The 18,456-nt window shown below is 40.0% G+C and overlaps 1 protein-coding gene across 1 annotated transcript in view; it reads left to right on the top strand.

Annotated features, from left to right (window-relative positions):
• Positions 1–18,456, top strand: part of TRPV4 (transient receptor potential cation channel subfamily V member 4) — a 107,835-nt gene that overhangs the window by 12,875 nt on the left and 76,504 nt on the right. The window contains exon 2 of the mRNA XM_089684099.1: positions 8,285–8,680. Within this exon, the coding sequence (XP_089540225.1) occupies positions 8,298–8,680 (383 nt within the window). The 5' untranslated portion in view covers positions 8,285–8,297. The remainder of the gene's footprint in view (positions 1–8,284; positions 8,681–18,456) is intronic.

Genomic DNA, 18,456 nt, shown 5'->3' with positions numbered 1-18,456 from the left:
ACGCGGTGACATCACACACATGGTGGCTATTTTGATGGCCTCTCTTTCTCACATTTCATGCCACCATGTGATATTGAGCACAGCTTCTCACTAGTACCTGATCTGATTTTAATTATTCGTACTCCTGATGAAGCTCTGTAGTTTGAAAGAAACATGTAGAGTTCCTTTTTTTTTTTTTTTTTTTTTTTTTTTTTCTCATTCCTCAAGATAGTGAGGTATTTTTGACTTGATATGGTGATGTATGGGGCTTGTCCATTAGAGGCTTGTATTGAGGCCCGTAGATGAGTGTACCCATATTACATATCTGTAGCAAGATAGACCTTATTACCTATTGGGTTTTTTCCTGGGGGAATTTAATTTCTTCAGTGGTGAGTGTATGCATCCTACCTGGTAGGCATATGATCAAACCACAATTGTTTTTGCCACAACGTCATCCAAAAATGGTATGAAGTCAAAACTTGGCTTGGCACTAGTAATTACTTTGGATGTAAGGGATACATTTAGTGGCTAATAATTGTAATGAATTCAGTTATGAGATTGTAGCGCAGTGCATTCCAGTCTATAAGTTTTTGCATTAAATACAATTCTGTATATACATTTTTTTTCTATAAAAATCCTCATAAAAGTTATATTTTAAATGTACTAATTGGCTAAATTGGTGCATAGAGAGTTCTGGATGGTTTTTTTTGGTGTTTTAAGCAGTGCATTCAAATAAATAGGCTAACAGGTGAAATAACATGTTAACAGGTATGTTTTTTTTTTTTTTTTTTTTTTTTTTTGCTGTTACAATAGCACACATGCTATTTCTACCTGAGCATGCATCTTAATTTAATGAAGGTGGGAGCCTGTAGGGCTTTTCAACAGTTCCTGCGTAGGCTGAATTTCAAGGAAAATATTAGCAGATAGACAAAAACAAATCCTTCCTGGCTCCTAACCTACAACCCTCAGCATGAATGCAGGTGCCTCCTATTAACCGCAGGTATGAGAGCTTTCACCATATCTGGCAAACCGTTTTCAAATTGGGAGATAATCATATCACATATAGTTTGACTTCTGTCTTTGAACAGCACTTGCTGTAATATATCTTCATGAACCCTTGAGTACCCTGGCCATGTGAATACCAGCCTTAGAATGGTATTGAGTGGGGTGCAGAGTTGAGTTATTTTGTTATAAAGATGGAGAGATCTCCTATTTCCGCTGTTTGTAGACCATCAGATCTAGCCTGTCTATTAATGTGAGGGCAGGCCTTTTATGTTCTGTGTCATTAATAACTGTCATACGATTAAAATGTAATATATTATACTGCTCTGCTTATTTGTTTCATTTTGTAAATTGTGTTAGTGTTTAATACAGATGGTAGACCAACTAGTAGCCTTAGCACAAGGTGATATTCTAGTAGTTGTACATCCAAGCTTGAATTTCATCTTTTAAAGATGCTGTTGGTTATTTCTAAAAAAATAATTTGTCTCCTTTCAGCAAACTGAAAAGTAAAATGTCACAGCTGGCTGTTCTACTTTTTGGAGAATATGTTGAGATATGAGTGACGCCATAGGCTTGGTTTTGTAGATCAGCTAGCAAGTAAACACATAATGTAGAAATATCAGTTTTGGGTAGATTCAGTCCAAAGGTTTGGCATCTTCATTCTTAAAAAAAAAAAAAAAAAAAAAAAAAGTCAACATTGTACACATTGTCGTTTTCAAATACTAAAATTCATTTAATTGGCATTTTCCTCCTACAAACCTGTACAGAATGTTGTATCACAAACCTGCAGTAAGTCACTTCCCATGTAATCAAAATGTAGCGCTCTCTTGGTAATTATAGTGAAATGTATAGCAAGTAACAGGTTTTCTGTGTAATTTGAGATCAAGACTTTGTAACATAATGATAAGATGAGGTTCAGTGAAAGAACTGTATTATGAATTCTATAGCTATAATTTAAATGCTTTTTAAAATGTTTAAATGCAGTTGTCTAGGTCTAGAAAATGACATGGTTGCATCTATTTATAGTGAAAATAAAAGAGAGCCTGTTTTTGGTGGCATCCAGGCTGTGTTCCCAACCACATATGGGCTTGGTTTGGCTTACAGTGTAGTCTATAATGAGGACATCTGTGAAAAGCAGAGTCTGTGTAGCCTTGCATGTAGCATTTTAATATATCACAAATGTAAATCATACACTGATCAGTCAAACCATTATGACCACCCGTCATAACCTGTCAAGGCATGGACTACAAAAGACCTCCTGAAGGTATGCTATGGTATGTGGCACAAAGCTGTCAGTAGCAGATCTTTTAAGTCCTGTAAGTTGCAAGGTGGGGCCTTCATGGATCGGACTTGTTTTTCTAGCACATTCCACAGAGGCTAGATTGGATTCAGATCTGAAGAACTGTTGTGTTCCTCAAACCATTCTCGAATTCTTTAAACCTCTTCCATTGCTCCATGGTCCAGTTACGATGCTTATGTGTCCATTGTAGGCACTTTTGGTTGTGGATACAGGCCAGCATGGGCATCCTGACTGGTGTGTGCCTATGCAGCCCTATATGCAACAAACTGTAATACACTGTGTGTTCTAACACCTTTCTATTGGAACCAGCATGGACCGTTTAAGCAATTTGAGCTCTTTTGAATTGAACTACATAGGCCAGCCTTTGCTCCCTATGTGCATCAGTGTACCTTGGCCTCCCACAAAATTATCGCCAGTTTGCCAGTTTTCCTTCCTTGGACCACTTTTGGTAGGTCCTGACCACTGCAGACCAAGCACACCCCACAAGAGCTGCAATTTGGGAGATGCTCTTACCCAGTTGTCTAGCCATTACAATTTTTGGCCCTTGTCAAAATTGCTCAAATCCTTTACAATTGCCCATTTTTTTCTGCTTTCAACACATCAACTGCAGGGACAACATATTTGCTTACTGAATAAATATAGACAGTATCCGGTCACCCTACATATAACAGTGTCAATCCCTGTGAATATATACCAGATGTTCAATATATGTTTTAGCAATATGAGTCCATACACCCTATTAAATCTTCATATAGTCCCCCAGTACTTGGTGCTCTTTCAATTCTTTGTGTACAGCAAACCAATTCGTCCTCTTCTATTCAAAGTACCTCGAAACAAACTCAACATAGTGCATTATCCTTAAAAGCAAGTATAATAAGTGCGTGTGAATCACAATCCATATCCCGTGAACACTTTTATAAATACCTCCCCTAGCCAAAATTAGTGAACAATAGCTTAATGCTCCACACTCCTCATACACTGTATGTGCCACGCCACACTATAAATAGTGACCAAACAGTGCAATCAATCAGGTGTGCCTCCTGCCAATCCATGTACCTTACCGAATCAACAGGTGGTGTAGGCTAAATAATTCAAAGTGCTCCAGGATTCAGCTGCCACTACAAGGTCAGCTATTCCTCTTGTAATGTAAACTCGTGCCACACCAAAACTTCAAAAGTGGTCTATATCCTCTGTGGTTTAAATATTAAGGCACCTGTCAACCAATATACCTTACCAGAAGACAGGTAATCCAAGCTTGACTCAGACCCAATAATAGCTCCAGGCTCTTGCAACCAGTACTCCAAATCAGCGATGACAATGCCCAGAAAGAAAGTACAATATCATTGTGCAAAACCTTCTTAAAAGTATTGTGAAACTTTATTAAAAGTGCTTACATCAATGCAGAGTATATGCAGCTTTAAAATTCGCTTAATAGCTCACTATCTCCTTATGGCAGTCCGGACCTCATTTAAGATGGGCGCCGGTAACATCTGACGCCCCTTCTGACGCGTTTCATCATCACGACTTTATCAAAGGATCCTGATCTTGGAGTACTGGTTGCAAGAGCCTGAAGCTATTATTGGGTCTGAGTCAAGCTTGCATTACCTGTCTTCTGGTAAGGTATATCGGTTGACAGGTGCCTTAATATTTAATGGCAGTTAGGGTGCCATTGTCTAGCCTGTAGAGGGCTGTACATCCCTCCATGGATATGCCTCCCTAGACCATCACTGACCCACCACCAAAGCGGTCATACTGAACGATGTTACAGGCAGCATAACATTCTTCTAGGCTTCTCCAGACCCTTTCTCATCTGTCACATGTGCTCAGGGTGAATCTGTTCTCATCTGCGAAAAGCACAGGGCACCAGTGGCAGACCTGCCAATTCTGGTGTTCAATGGCAGATGCCAATCGAGTTCTATGGTGGCAGGCAGTGAGCACAAGTCCCACTGTCAGACGTCAGGCCCTCAGGTCACCCTCCATGAAGTTTGTTTCTGATTGTTTGGCCAGAGACATTCACACCAGTGGCCTGCTGGAGGTCATTTTGTAGGACTCTGGCAGTGCTCATAATGTTCCCCCTTGCACAAAGGAGGAGATACCGGTCCTGCTGATGGGTTAAGGACCTTCTACGGCTCTGTACAGCTCTCTTAGAGTAACTGCCTGTCTCCAGAAATCTCCATGCTCTTGAGACTGTGCTGCGAGACACCGCAAAAGATCTGGCAATGGCACGTATTGATGTGCCATTCTGGAGGAGTTGTACTGCGTGTGCAACCTCTGTAGGGTTCAGGTATCACCTCATGCTACCAGTAGTGACATTGACCCTAACCAAATGCAAAATAGTGAAAAACAGTCAGAAAAGATGAGTAGGGAACAAAATGTCAGTGACCTCCACCTGTAAAACCATTCCTGTTTTGGGGGTCGTCTCATTGTTGCCCCATCTAGTGCACCTGTTGTTAATTTCATTAACACCAAAGCAGCTGAAACAAATGATTAAGCAGCTGATTAACAACCCCCCTGCAATATCCCAGGAATTTAATTGACTTGATGCTATACTCTGATTAAAAAGTGTTCCTTTAATATATATATATATATATATATATATATATATATATATATTTATTATACACAAAATTTTTTCTTAAGCAGAGGCCCCTAGAAAATAAAATGGTGGGTTATGAAATTTTTTTGTCTCGCATATCCTTTTATAAAAAAATGTTGTTTTTTACTTAAAAAAAAATCTTCATAGGTGATGCTTTTTTTTTACAGGTCACCAGTTTAGAGTTACACAGGAGGTCTGGTGTTAGAATTCTTGCTCTGACTTTTGTGGCTTTACCACATATGTGTGGTGCGATTGACGTTTACATATGCATGTGGGATGAACTACATCTGTTCCTCCCACTGTGTCTCAGGAACCAGGATGCTGCTAGCCATGTCCTTACCAAGCTCCCCTAAGGGAGATTTTAACCCTTCGCTACTGTATTCAAAATGAAAACAGTTTGTCTTTTTGCCCTGTTCACATCTCTGTACCCACTGTCCTGCATTTTGGGTGCATTTTTTTTTTTTTAAAGTGTTACTAAACCCACAACAGTAAGATCAGTCTGTATATGCAGTAAAGCATGCTTGATATACTCACTAGGGAACCTAAGGGGTTAATCTTCTGCATTGTGGAAAAATGCAATTTTAATCCTGACTTCTCTGATCTTTCCCTTCTTCCAGTGTCCCCCTCTTATCTCCTGATAAGACATATCTTGTTGAGACCCTTGGCACATGCTCATTTTGGTGTGTATTGCTAGAGGTTTTTTTTTTCTTGGCAGAGTACATGTGATCAGCACAGGACCAATCAGCATTGTCCAGACAGAGGTTAGGATTCTGCATCCTCCTAGAGCAGAAAGAAATCTCCTACAAGCTTTAACCAGTGCTCGGCTGAACACTGATGGAAGCCACAAGACTGCTCTAACTGCTGATGAGAAAAGTTGTTTAGCAGTTTATATTTACTAAAATAATTGCATTTCCATGTTCTGTGTAGTGTGGGAGACCAGATATAGTGAATCCATATCCCCGTGATCACTTTTATAAATCGTGTTTAATAACACTTTAAGTGCTTGTATTTATGCAATTTAGTACTTTTTACATTGCTTTTTTGTAAACCAATGAAGACTCTTTTCCTGTAATGACATAATTAGTGAATGTGCTTCTGGTTTGCAGTGTATGGAGAGGAAACATGGGCGATTTTACACAGCAGTCTTCACATAGCAGGTTTTGGTGCATCTAAGCATGGGTGTTGATTCATTTAAATGGCCATAATAATAATATATTCTGGCCATTGAAGTAAATTAACACTCAAGTGCTAAATGCTCCTAGAGCTTGGACGTGTTTAGGTGTTAGGCATTTGTTCTGCCAAAACGCTGCTGCTCCTGGGCTTGCTGGCAGTGGGTTTTTCTGCCTCTAAATACCCGTGTCTAAACTCCTCTATATGCCTGTGTATGAATGGACACATAGGCTAACAGGCAGGGTTGTTTAACCTCTTCGCGCCGGCCGCACACAAATGTGCGGCCTCCCTGCATCTGGGTCTAGACGCCGAGCGGCCGCACATTTGTGTGCAATTAAAAAAAACATATGTGCTGAGAGCGCGTGCACTCCCAGCACACATGTCCGGTACTCACGGAAAGGTCCTGATCCTCTTTCGATCAGGACCTTTCCCGATTAGGTGACCACCATGACGGCGAATCACGGTGGTCACATGACCCTAAAATCCCGCCTCCCAGCTTCTGAAACCCTTAAACGTCCGGGAGGTGCCGGCGCCAAGGGGTTAAAGGCAGAAAAAAAAAAACGACAAACGCCCCTAAGAGCAGCATCAAAAACGCCCAGTGTGCATGAGGCCTAAATCAATTAAAGCTGAACTCCAAAAAATCAGGCACTTTTTAAAATGCTCTGGCATGCTATGAGTTAAGTCCAACCAGGTGCATACAGTATGTCTCCTCCTGAACTTATCTGTTTAATTTTACATCTGACAGATGCAACTTTGGGAGGATAACTATTGCTAAGTTTCCGAAGCTCGGGTCTCAGCTTCTTCACTTACAGTGTCACAGCCCTCCGCTCCTTATGCCCAATCACAGCTCTGTAGTATGTGAACTCAGATGCACTTGTTACATTTCATCGGAATATTCAGTGGTTTGCCCAGAGTTGCAGACATGAGAAGGACAGAAATAGAGCTTTAAATACATTTGTAATATTCATGATTTTGTTGCAACCTGAAGGAAAAAAAATATGGGAAAGAAAAGAGCACAATTTTTTTCAGGGATGCCTTTTTAAACACATTTAAAATAGTTTAAAGGAAATAAATATTGCGATGCCAGTGCCGTTTCTTATGCAAATACTAGCTGTCTGGCTTCCATGCTAATGCTTTGGCTTCAGTACTTTCTAATTCACTGACCTTGGACAAATGAAGATGAGGAATTCTGAGTTTTTTCTACAAATTTATAATTGTTGGACATGACGCTAACTGTAAATTTATGGTTCAGTGATTAGCATTCTCTTTACACACCCTAAGTTTATTAATATCACTAGATAAAACATCAGCATATCACTTTTATCCTTTTAATGTATTTAGCTAAGTGACCACGTGTAGTAATGTTAGATTATATTATTTTTTTTTAAATCTTTTTTTGAGCTGCTAAAATCAGTTCATCTAATACATTTTGTTTTTCTACATTGTGCATTTTCCCCATTCTTATTCTATACTCCTTGTTGTAAAAGAATATCTGTGGTCAAAATGTAAAATCATATATTCACATTGTATTTCAATTATTTCTAGCCTATTCCCATTAATCTGAATGATTCTGAAGTTTGTACGCTTGCTTTGTGAAGAGCCCCACACATTTGGCTTCCTTGAATTCTGTGAAATGTATTTACTATGCCCTGTGAGTAGGCACTTCTGTATCACACATTTCACAGAGCCTGCCTTCTAAACTACAGGGGTGCTGAGAGGCAGAGTTTCAGGTGGTGGAATCGGTACAGAGATCACTGCTTTCAGGCAGCAAGGTACCATGGGATATGTAGTCCATGGAAAAGTAAACCGCAGAGGAGAAGCTATAAAGTATGCAGGGAATCTAGGAAGTTGTGGAAAGAGAAGGCCTGCACACAGGCAGCACTCACAACATGATAGGAAATTTTTAAAATAAGCTTATATTGGATTGTCAAATTTATTAACTATTATTTTGTATTGCTATTACAAAGCTGATTTTAAAACAGGAAAGTGTATGCTGTGTCATAGAGGTCTTCTCTAAGTGCTTCAAAATATATTACATAATGTTTTGCAGAGATGGTTAAATAGAGCTTATTTGCAGAATCAATGAGGAAATGGTGTAGTGGAAAAGGAAAGTAGACTTCAGAAGATGTTTGTGTGTGTGTTCCTGTTCATGATTATGGGTCAAATAGTTTTTAAACTGTCAGTTTTTGAGGAACTGAATCAGCCTACTTAGACAAGGTTTTGTTTCTTTTCAACAGGTCACAATCAAGCATGACCGATCCCTCCAACCTTACAAAACAAAGCGCATCTCTAGATATTGATGAAAGTCAAGGGGATGATAGATCAACACATAATGACACTTTTCCACTCTCGTCCTTTGCCAACTTGTTTGACAATGAAGAAGGGGCGGTACCCACAGAGGTGAGCCGTACTCCACAGCTTCCAGGAGATGGAAAACAGAACCTCAGAATAAGATTTCAAGGGGCATTCAAAAAGGGTTTAGGTCATCCTATGGATCTCCTGGAATCTACCATTTATGAATCATCAGTGGTCCCAGGTCCAAAGAAAGCACCTATGGACTCTTTGTTTGATTATGGGACCTACCATCATCACCCTACAGAAAACCGTCGGAGGCGAAAGAAAATACTTGCAGAGTAAGCAAACTTGTTTATTAGAAATACAATGTGTGGGGTAAAGTGATTTTTAGCCTTTTTTTTTGTTTTCTATAAATGTGTTATATAAATCCTCAATGAAGAGATTCAGTCTCTGTTTATAGGAGATGATGGAAAACAATCAAGTCTGGTTTTTTTTTTTTTTTTTTATATTTTTCTTTATTTTTATCCTTTTTTTTTTTTTTCCCCTGAGTTTACTGTAGAACTACACTATATTGCCAAATGTATTGGGATGCCTGCCTTTACATGCACATGAACTTTAATGGCATCCCAGTCTTAATCTGTAGGGTTCAATATTGAGTTGGCCCACCCTTTGCAGCTATAACAGATTCAACTGATTTGGGATGGCTGTACACAAGGTTTAGGAGTGTGTTTATGGGAATGTTTGACCATTCTTCCAGAAGCGCATTTGTGAGGTCAGGCACTGATGTCGAACGAGAAGGCCTGGTTAGCAGTCTCCACTCTAATTTGTCCCAAAGGTGTTCTATCGGGTTGAGGTGCAGGCCAGTTTAGTTCTTCCACCTCAAACTCGCTCATTTATATCGTTATGGACCTTGCTTTGTGCACTGGTGCGCAGTCATGTTAGAACAGGAAGAGGTCATCCCCAAAATATTCCCACAAATTTGGAAGCATGAAATTTGTCTAAAATGTATTGATATGCTGATGCCTTAAGAGTTCCCTTCACTAGAACAAAGGGGCCAAGCTCAACCCCTGAAAAACAACCCCACACCATACCGCCTCCACCAGTCTTTACACTTGGCACAATGCAGTCAGGCAACCGCCAAACCCAGACCCATCCATTGAATTACCAAACAGAGCTGTTTGATTAGTCACTCCAGAGCAGGGGCGTCCCTAGGGTTGGTGTCACCCGGTGCGATAACACTTGGTGACACCCCCTCCGACGATCCCCGCAGAATGGATCAGATCTGTGGATTGAGCATAATGGATCAGACTCTGATCCATTATGCTCAATCCGCAGATCCGATCCATCCTGCGGGGATCGTTGCCTGTCTTTACAACTTACCTTTTCGTGGAGCAGGTCTGGTGTCAGCCCGTATAGGTTGCATGCCGACGATCCCCGCAGGATAGTTCGGATCTGCAGATTGAGCATAATGGATCGGAGTCCCCACTGACCCCACTCATTTTACGTGGCCTACCACTTCGTGGCTGAGTTACAGTTGTTCCCAGTTGATTTCACTTTGCTAGAATACCACTAACAGTTGATCGTGGAATATTTAGAAGAAAGGAAATTTCACAGATGGACTTATTGCACAGGTGGCAACCTATCACGGTACCACGCTTGGATTCACTGAGCTCCTGAGAGTGACCCATTCTTTCCCCTAAGTTCACACCTGTGCCTTTTCTGCTGCATTTTGTGTTTTGTAACAGCACAGTCCATTTTACATGATTTCCTATGGGGCAGGTTCACATCTCTGCTTTTTCACCCGGTGCATTTTTTGGAAAGGGTCAGGGACTTTTTTGAATGCAAAACGGTGTGTTTTTTGTTCTATAGACTTCAATGGGGATACTGCAGAAAAGCATGTATTGCATTTTTGATGCATTTTTGATGCGTTTCTGCTGCGTTTTTCATGCATTGTTTAAAATCTACCTAAAAAGAAAAAAAAATGAAAAACAAAATCTGCATCAAAAATTCGTCAAGCGCAACACAAAGGCGTTATACACCTGTGGCCATGGAGGTGATTGGAACACCTGAATCCAATGATTTGGATGGGTGTCCCAATACTTTTGGCAATTTAGTGTATATTTTATTCTAGGCATATCTGAATTTTACCCACTGTTGATTGCTTCTGCGGGAAGGTTGTTTCAAGCATCTACTCTTTTGCTAAAATTCTTTTGACATTCGTTTTGAACTGCCCTCCTGCTAGTTTGTCCTGCCCCCTATTTTTTATTGTAACCTCATACCACAATACTAAAATTATTCACCTTCTGAACCTTATTCACGCCCACTTTCCTCAAGGCTATACATATCAGAGATGCTTTTTTTTTTTTTTTGTTTATTTTATATTGTGCCATAAAAAAAAAACTATTCCCCTTGTTTTATCCCTTTAAATACCCTACAATTACAGAAAAATCTAAACGAAGAAGAAAAGTTGCGCAAGAGGAAAAAAATTCAATAATAGCAGCCAGCACACAGTGTCAGGATACACCATAGTATAGAGGAAAAAAGCACATATAAGTGCAGTTTTAAATCCAACAGTGAGAATTAATTGAAACACACATATACAGAATATCATGCACAACTTAATAAAAGTGAGTTAAACAGGTTACATGTGCAGCAACAAACTTAAAACAAACCCAGCTCATTCTGTGATAAGTGAATTTGATAAAACACCCCGTGTCCTCCACCAAAATACTCTGTAAGGCTTACCAGAGTGCCTGTGACTCTTGGGAGAGAAGTTCAACAGCACTTGTTTAATCCGAATTTCCCCTGGTTCACTGGCACACTTAATGGTGTCTCTCTTCTCACCTCCCCTTACAGCGGTCTCCCACCACAGCACACTCCGGGACCAGGAGTTAGTTCAAGCATCAACCTTGTAAAAGATCCAAAATTACACTTCCTGTAGTGTAAATCCCTCAAGCAGGTTTATTAAAATTGGTTAAAAACACAATGTACAGCATAAATTCGGCTTGAAAAGTACAAAAACCAGAGTTCTCGGTGATGCGCATGCGTGGTGGCGTCACAGCTTCTTGCTCCATTCAATGTGTTTCGCCAGACTACTCGAGCTCTCTCACTTTTTCATCTCTCTATAAAAGTGAATTCTTTAGTCCAAGGATAAGAGCTAGGAGGGCTAACAACTTTTTTTTAGATGACACAGGAAGTGTGGACAAGACACAGGAGAGTTCTGAATTTCTGACATGATCAACATTTTGCACTTCTCAAACAGATGGCACAAAACACTTTCAGTGTTATATTTTGATATATTTAACAGTCCAAAAGGAAGCAAATAAGCTGTGCACAGCTAAAATTCTATCACTGCCACAAGGTTCTTATGAAATTCCACTACCTAAGTGTCAGGTAAACTCCATCCATGCCTCTTCCCTGGACTGACAGAGGCTGTTTGTCACAACACACTTTGAAGCTAAATTTCAGATAGGATCTTTAATTGCATATTATAATAACCTTTCTCAGTGACTTTTCTATTATCTATTCAAAAATTACTTATAAATAAAATATATTCCTCACAAAGCAAAGGAGACTCATATAATAGATTCCAAAGTATAAGGATAAATTTATTAAATGACTTACATTGGAGATAAAAAATCAGCTCTGTGGCTAACTCAACCATCCTTGCAAACAATAGGGCATGTAAACCACGTTTTTCCAGTAGTTAAAATGGTCGCGGCGCACTTCTGGTTTTCGTGCGTGCGTCTTGACGTCACATCCCCTAACTCGTTTTGTCACTTCCCGTCAGCCGCAGTCCGGAAGTGACGAAATGCGTTAGAGGATGTGACGTTAAGACGCACGCATGAAAACCGGAAGTGCCGCCGCGGCCATTTTAACTACTGGAAAACGTGGTTTACATGCCCTATTTGCAAGGCTGGTTGAGTTAGCCACAGAGCTGATATTTTTTTTTATCTCCAATGTAAGTCATTTAATAAATTTATCCTTCTACTTTGGAATCTTACAGTATATGAGTCTCCTTTTGCTTTGTGAGGAATATGGAGGATGGGCTCCAGAAGTGGAGGAAGACTTGGATATAATACCTTACCAGAGATATCATGATAAGCTTATGAATACTACCAGAGGGTAATGGTGTTTAATATCACTATTTGGAGTGTTCACTATATGAATTGGAGTGGTCACTGAGTGTTCACCATAAGTATTGAAGTGTTCACTTTAGTTGGAATTTTGTTCACATCTAATAATTTTGAAGTATTAAAATATATTTTTGGTATATATAAATGTATTTATTTTTTTTGCATAATCACTAGTTTTTGGATTGATGCACGGATTTATTTTGCACGTTTTACTGTTATCTCTTATTGTGGAAGATAATGCACTACATGAGTGTTTTTTTTTTTTTTCGAGGTATCACGGGATTGAAATAGGATTGGAATCCTTCTTAGTGGACTCATTTGTATTTACTTTGGGTGGATTTCTGATTTGGACTTGAATTGGACTACTTTGATTATTTTTTATAATATATATTATTTTGTATAATTTATTTATAAGTTAATTTATTTTATTTATAAGTAATTTTTGAGTGTTTGAATAGATAATAGAATAGTCACTGAGAGAGGTTATTATAATAGTTCTTTCTATGGAGAAAGTGTTACGTTCAAGTGGGGGATTCACATATTAAGGTGTATTGAGTTTCATCTTAATTGTATAGTAACATTTGTCCAGCTTGGACCAATGTGAGTATACATTTTTCATACATGATTTACTACTGTGGAAGCTGAAAATCACTTCTATCTTCTGGTTCCTCTGTCGAGGAGCTGCCCCACTGCACACTGACCACATGGAGTAATTTTTTGGTGCTGCTGCCATTCACAAGAACACCTTGTATCTTTTCCATAAATGCTAGGTGTTTTCTGATTGGAAGGGGTGGTGAGTTGGGGCAGTTTGTGAATGGAAGCCAAGGTAACTATGGAAACAAGCTGGGGATAAGTGGTTTTAGTATTGAAGGACAATTTTCAGCATTTGGTAGAGGCAATGTTAGAAAATGAACTTGCTTGCTTAAACCAGAGCTTCTGCCAAAAATACCAGCATAAATTTGAAGTAGGCACATTCCTTCCTGTGTTTGTGGGCAAACTAGCATTTTATTAAAGATAAATTAATAAAAAAAACTCTGATAATTAGTGGGATCACACCAGTAGAGTGAGTCCCTAATGTAAGGCTCTCTGAAGATGAAGCTGGTTTTGCTCCAGGTAGCAAAGGATAGGCGGTTTTCATTTAAAGATAGTACAGTGTATCATAAAAACATTACGCTTCTTATACAGCTGCTGAATCCTCCATTTGCGTGAAAGGTGCCTCATTACAAAAGTGTTTAGGTGGGGTTTTTGGTTGGCACTGTCTGGTGCTTTTGTTTACATTATTATTTTTGTGTGGATGATTGTTTCCGCCCTTCAAGAGTCAAAATAATAATGTTCTCAATTTATTTTGGGAAGCAAATGTTCTTCTTGTGCTTACCAGCTTATTCCTTTGAATAGTCTAGACCCCAGTGTACATTTCCAGGCCTCCACCTAATACATTCCAGCAGTACTCCTAAATTCCTTTCTTCCTTTTGTAAACTAGTAGACCATGTACACTGTAAAGTCAGACTAATTTCTGAAGCCTGCAGGAAAGTAAATAGAAAGGAGTCACCCATGGCATCCAGTAACATTTAGGTGATATTTTCTTCCATGACCAAAATCTCCACTTGGCAGGTTAAACCGCTTAACAGATGACTGGTTGCATATTCTGCAATTTATTATACAATACTACTATAAATTATGTACAATTGTTAACAGGGTTCTATTTATTTCACACATACACAAAAAGGTTTACAATGGGTTTATGTATCCTGTACTTTAAAGCAGACCTTTAAAAACCTTTAACCCTTAAATTGCTGGAAGTTAGAGCTTTTGGAATGAAGAAACTGTATAAGCATGTTTCTATGATCAGGCTACCTACACTAATGCATTTATATATTCTGAACAATCTGTAAGGGATTTCTAACACTAGATGTGTTGGGGCTACACTGGCAGCTATAGGCACATAGGCAAAAATCTCAGCATCACAACACTGCTGCTGTGAATATAGCTGTATTTAAAATGTCACTCATGACATTTCAAAAAAGTTCTGTTAAACTAGAAAAAAAATCCATCCTTCACATCTGCAGGCTCTGTAGCTATAGATACTGGGAAGAAATTAATCTTCAAGCTTCACAACAGACGGTGTGAAGACTTCTAATAAATAATAAACAGCTAGTGTTTCTAAACTGTTAAAACAGATTTTGGCCACCATTCATTTTTGAGTGAATGCAGGCAAATTTTGAGGCTTTTTTTTTTTTATTTTGTCTGTCACGATCGCAGCGTCAAACCCCAGCCCTTCTCACCAGACTCGTGACCGAAGGACTAGCCGATCTAAAACCGCGATGTCGTGCATAACAATGCCACACCCAGCTGCACCCTGCACAACGATTTTCCAACTAATTGGACCACAATCTATGTACGGGCAACCTGAGCGATTGTTACTGGGTCAGGTTAATTACGCAATTAACTCTTCACACTGCCATCACCTCCTTTTTTGTATAGAGGGGAAACTCTGAAATCTCAGCAATAACTCTATAATGGTTGAGGTAATCGTCTGCATACATGGTTATACAGAGGGTTAAACAAACAGTAGCGTTCCCTTTAGAGGCAGGAATTCGTAAATTGCAATAAAACGCTATAGAAACAGTTAAACACTTTTAGAAGGAAAGATTTATAACTAAAAGGTCAAAGGGGTGCAATAAAAATATTTACAGAAAAGATGTAACTAAGATATATATATATATATATATATATATATATATATACACACAGAGACAAACAGCACAGCAAAGAGAGAGAGGTGAAAGGGTTAAGGTACTTGCCAAAGTCCTGGATTAGCAGATCCAAGTTTCAGAGCAAAAGGGCACGGGTCTCCCCAGGTGGTATTGATGTTAAAATGGGAGACATCTTCAACTTACACTCTTAGGCCTGACAGCCTATTTTGTAGTCCCCAGCAGGGGGTGTCACTGATGTCCAGGAACAATACCCCGTTTAGGGCATGTAGGTATGGGTGGATACCTCAACTAGAGCCAAAATCTCCCTTAACTCATATTTTGGCCCATAACTTTCCAGCTGCACAAGTGACATTCCACCCGCGGGTAGATTATTATGCAGACACGTCTGAGGATTGATTAGATATGAATTATGAAATGATACACTGTACGGTTCACGAGATCTACTTTTCTGTTTTCCTATGTATCCGAGACAGTGCGAGTGACCTATCAAATTGTTCGCCTTCTCGTTGCCAATCTGACGATGGGTCCGGTTTTTATGTAAGTCTCTCATATTCCAAGATATGAGACATAGGGGAGAAAGGGATTTTGAACAAAGGTTATCTGATTCTGTCACCTACGCTGAGTTAGGTTTATTAGGTTGGAATCTTTCAACTCCTGGGAAAGCTTGCCTTATCTCTTCCGAGGTGTTACAATTTGCAGGTTCTTTGGACAGGGAGGCCCCAGCTCCCTTGGGGGGCTTTATAGCTCCTATGACCCTCCTGTGACATTCCTAACTCGCACACATCTGGCCAAATGCCTCTGGGCCTCTCCAAAAGGGAGGGGGGAAGAATGAGGAAGAAATATGAAGATTCTTAAAATGGAGGCTGCGTCAGTCTCTGGGTATACGCTTGTTACATTTTGTCAACTTTTTTTTGCATTTTTAAGAGTGAAGTGCTGTGCAGAAACTTCTTTAAGCCAAGATCATGCATTTTTTTACCCATAAAAGTTGTGGTTTTTTTTTTTAATGGAAGCATCGGAAAAACCTGTATATATTTTTCTTGCACTCCCATTGCAGTCAGTGGGGCTAGAAATGGCCCATTTTTCAGTAGCTCAGTTACCTTTTGGAGCTTCAGACGTTGAACTACAGGAACTTGAATGCTCAAATGAGACCAGGTATAATTTAAAAGTACAGTATTTTGGTTTGCTGAGCTTTGAACTTCAAGCTACAAAACACTTGGGTGTGAATGGGGGCCAGGGCTGCTTCAATCAGCCACCCCTGAAAATAGCAAAACAATATTTTTACTAAAGATACACTAAAATCATTATTAGTGGACACTAACATAACTTGGAAAGCTCCAGGAATGATCGGTACCAATCACTCACTGTGTTCTTCCCCTAAAGGAAGGGGTCGGTAAATAGGTCACTTTCCATCCTGAGCATCCCCCTGTATACCCGCTGCAGATGGCAGGAGAGAGAAGCTGGCAGCACGGCAGGGGAAATGGGGGAAGGGGGGGAGGGGGAGTCCAGGCACACAGTAGGGAGAATCAAATGTGGGCAGGACAGGTAGGGGGATCAGTACGGCAAGGGATGCCCTGTGTGTCTCCCTGTAGCAGCTGAAAGTCGGCAGGAGGGAGAAGGGGAGAAACTGCCTTTCAGCTACTGCAGAGAGCAGCACAGGGCATCTTTCTCCCCCCCCCCCCCCCCCCCCTGCAGCACCGATCCCTTCCCTGTCCTGCCCACATCTGAATCCTCCTGCTGTCTGGGCCCCTCTGTGTGCCAGGCTCCCTACAGGAGGCCCTGATGGGGCTTAGAGGAGTTGTTATGATCTTTGAGAATTAATTACTTCACAGTAAAAGCAGGTCAGGAATGGCTTTTTTTTTTACTGCTTGATCGGAATATGTATCGGATGCCAAAAAGGCTAACGGGACACAATAGACCTCCTAAGTGGGATGTACAAATTATCTATATCATATTGGTTATCTAACAAATTGTAATTCCCATTCTGCTAAATATGGTGGTTTTTGGATTGCATAACTTTGTCAAATGTACATGTATTCCACCCAAGCACACTTTCATCATACCCCTTGAACCCTATGTTTGGAGGAATACATGGGAATTTGCTGGCAATGACCTGGCGATGCTGGAAGTTTGCTCAGGGTGCTGGTCATTTCCCAAAATCTAAACATATCTGGAATTCAGATTACTCTGAGTTATGCATGCTGCCTTTCAGGAGGAGAGGAAGAGGAGTTGGGCAGGAGCAAAGTAGATGGGAGTGGGCATACCAGGAAGCATGTACACTGTTCTCGTTTAGTCTTCTCATTGGCACGGGTGGGGACACATGTAACTGAAAAGGCTAAAGGATCAGCCAGCCATGCCACCAGCAGGGTTTGTTTGTGTATGCCATGTGTATGTATTTGCATAGCTGGTACTGCAATGCTATATATAGGAGGGTGTACTTAGTCATAGGGGGTTTTGTGCACTGAACTGTATATACTTAGTCTTCTGCGCAAACATATGTGTTGCATGCACCTGACCTTGCACTCTGCATTACCCACTCCTGACCCCTACACTCTGTACATTAAACACATCTTATTCCTGCAGTATGTATGTTACCAACCCCAGACCCCTGCACTTTATATGTTACATACTTATGACCCCTGTACTCTGTACAAAGACTCAAATTCTAAACTATTCCTACCTCCCACTACAATTTTGTCATACCTGCCATTCGCCCCTCCACACTTTCCATTGGCCAGTCTTACTAATTACTATTTCCAAAAGTTCCCAAGACTTAATATAGCACAAAATGATTGTGTGTTTTAACTCTGTAACACCCTATTCAGGGACAAGAAAAAATGGTTGCATTTGCAGGTCTGAGCTCTTGTTCAACATCAAAACTACCTTAGATACTGTGTGTCACTTTTCTGAGGGCCAGTGACTTTTGTAAAACATATGGTGGCGGCTACTGTGTGTATATAAACAATTTGAGGTTCAACCGACCTTGCTACCCTCACACCTATAGTCAGGGTACAGGTGCACTTTAATTAGTCACAGAAGAAACTGCATAGGAATGCAGTTCTCTTGAGTAAGAAAATTGCATGTGGCTAATGTAACATTACCCTAATTGTACAGACATGTAAAAATATGTAATGTATATATTAAAGTGTTACTAAACCCAGGACCCTGCATTCACTATATCTGGCTCCTACAATACACTGAACATGGAAGTGCAATTATTTTAGTAAATATAAACTGCTAAATACCATTTCTCATCAGCAGTTAGAG

This window comes from Staurois parvus, unplaced genomic scaffold, assembly GCF_062004578.1.
Source record: "Staurois parvus isolate SC_StPar_1 unplaced genomic scaffold, SC_StPar_1.0 ptg000336l, whole genome shotgun sequence".
NCBI lineage: Eukaryota > Metazoa > Chordata > Amphibia > Anura > Ranidae > Staurois > Staurois parvus.
The sequence above is the reverse complement of the archived record's forward strand: the minus strand, read 5'-3'. Positions and strand labels throughout refer to the sequence as shown.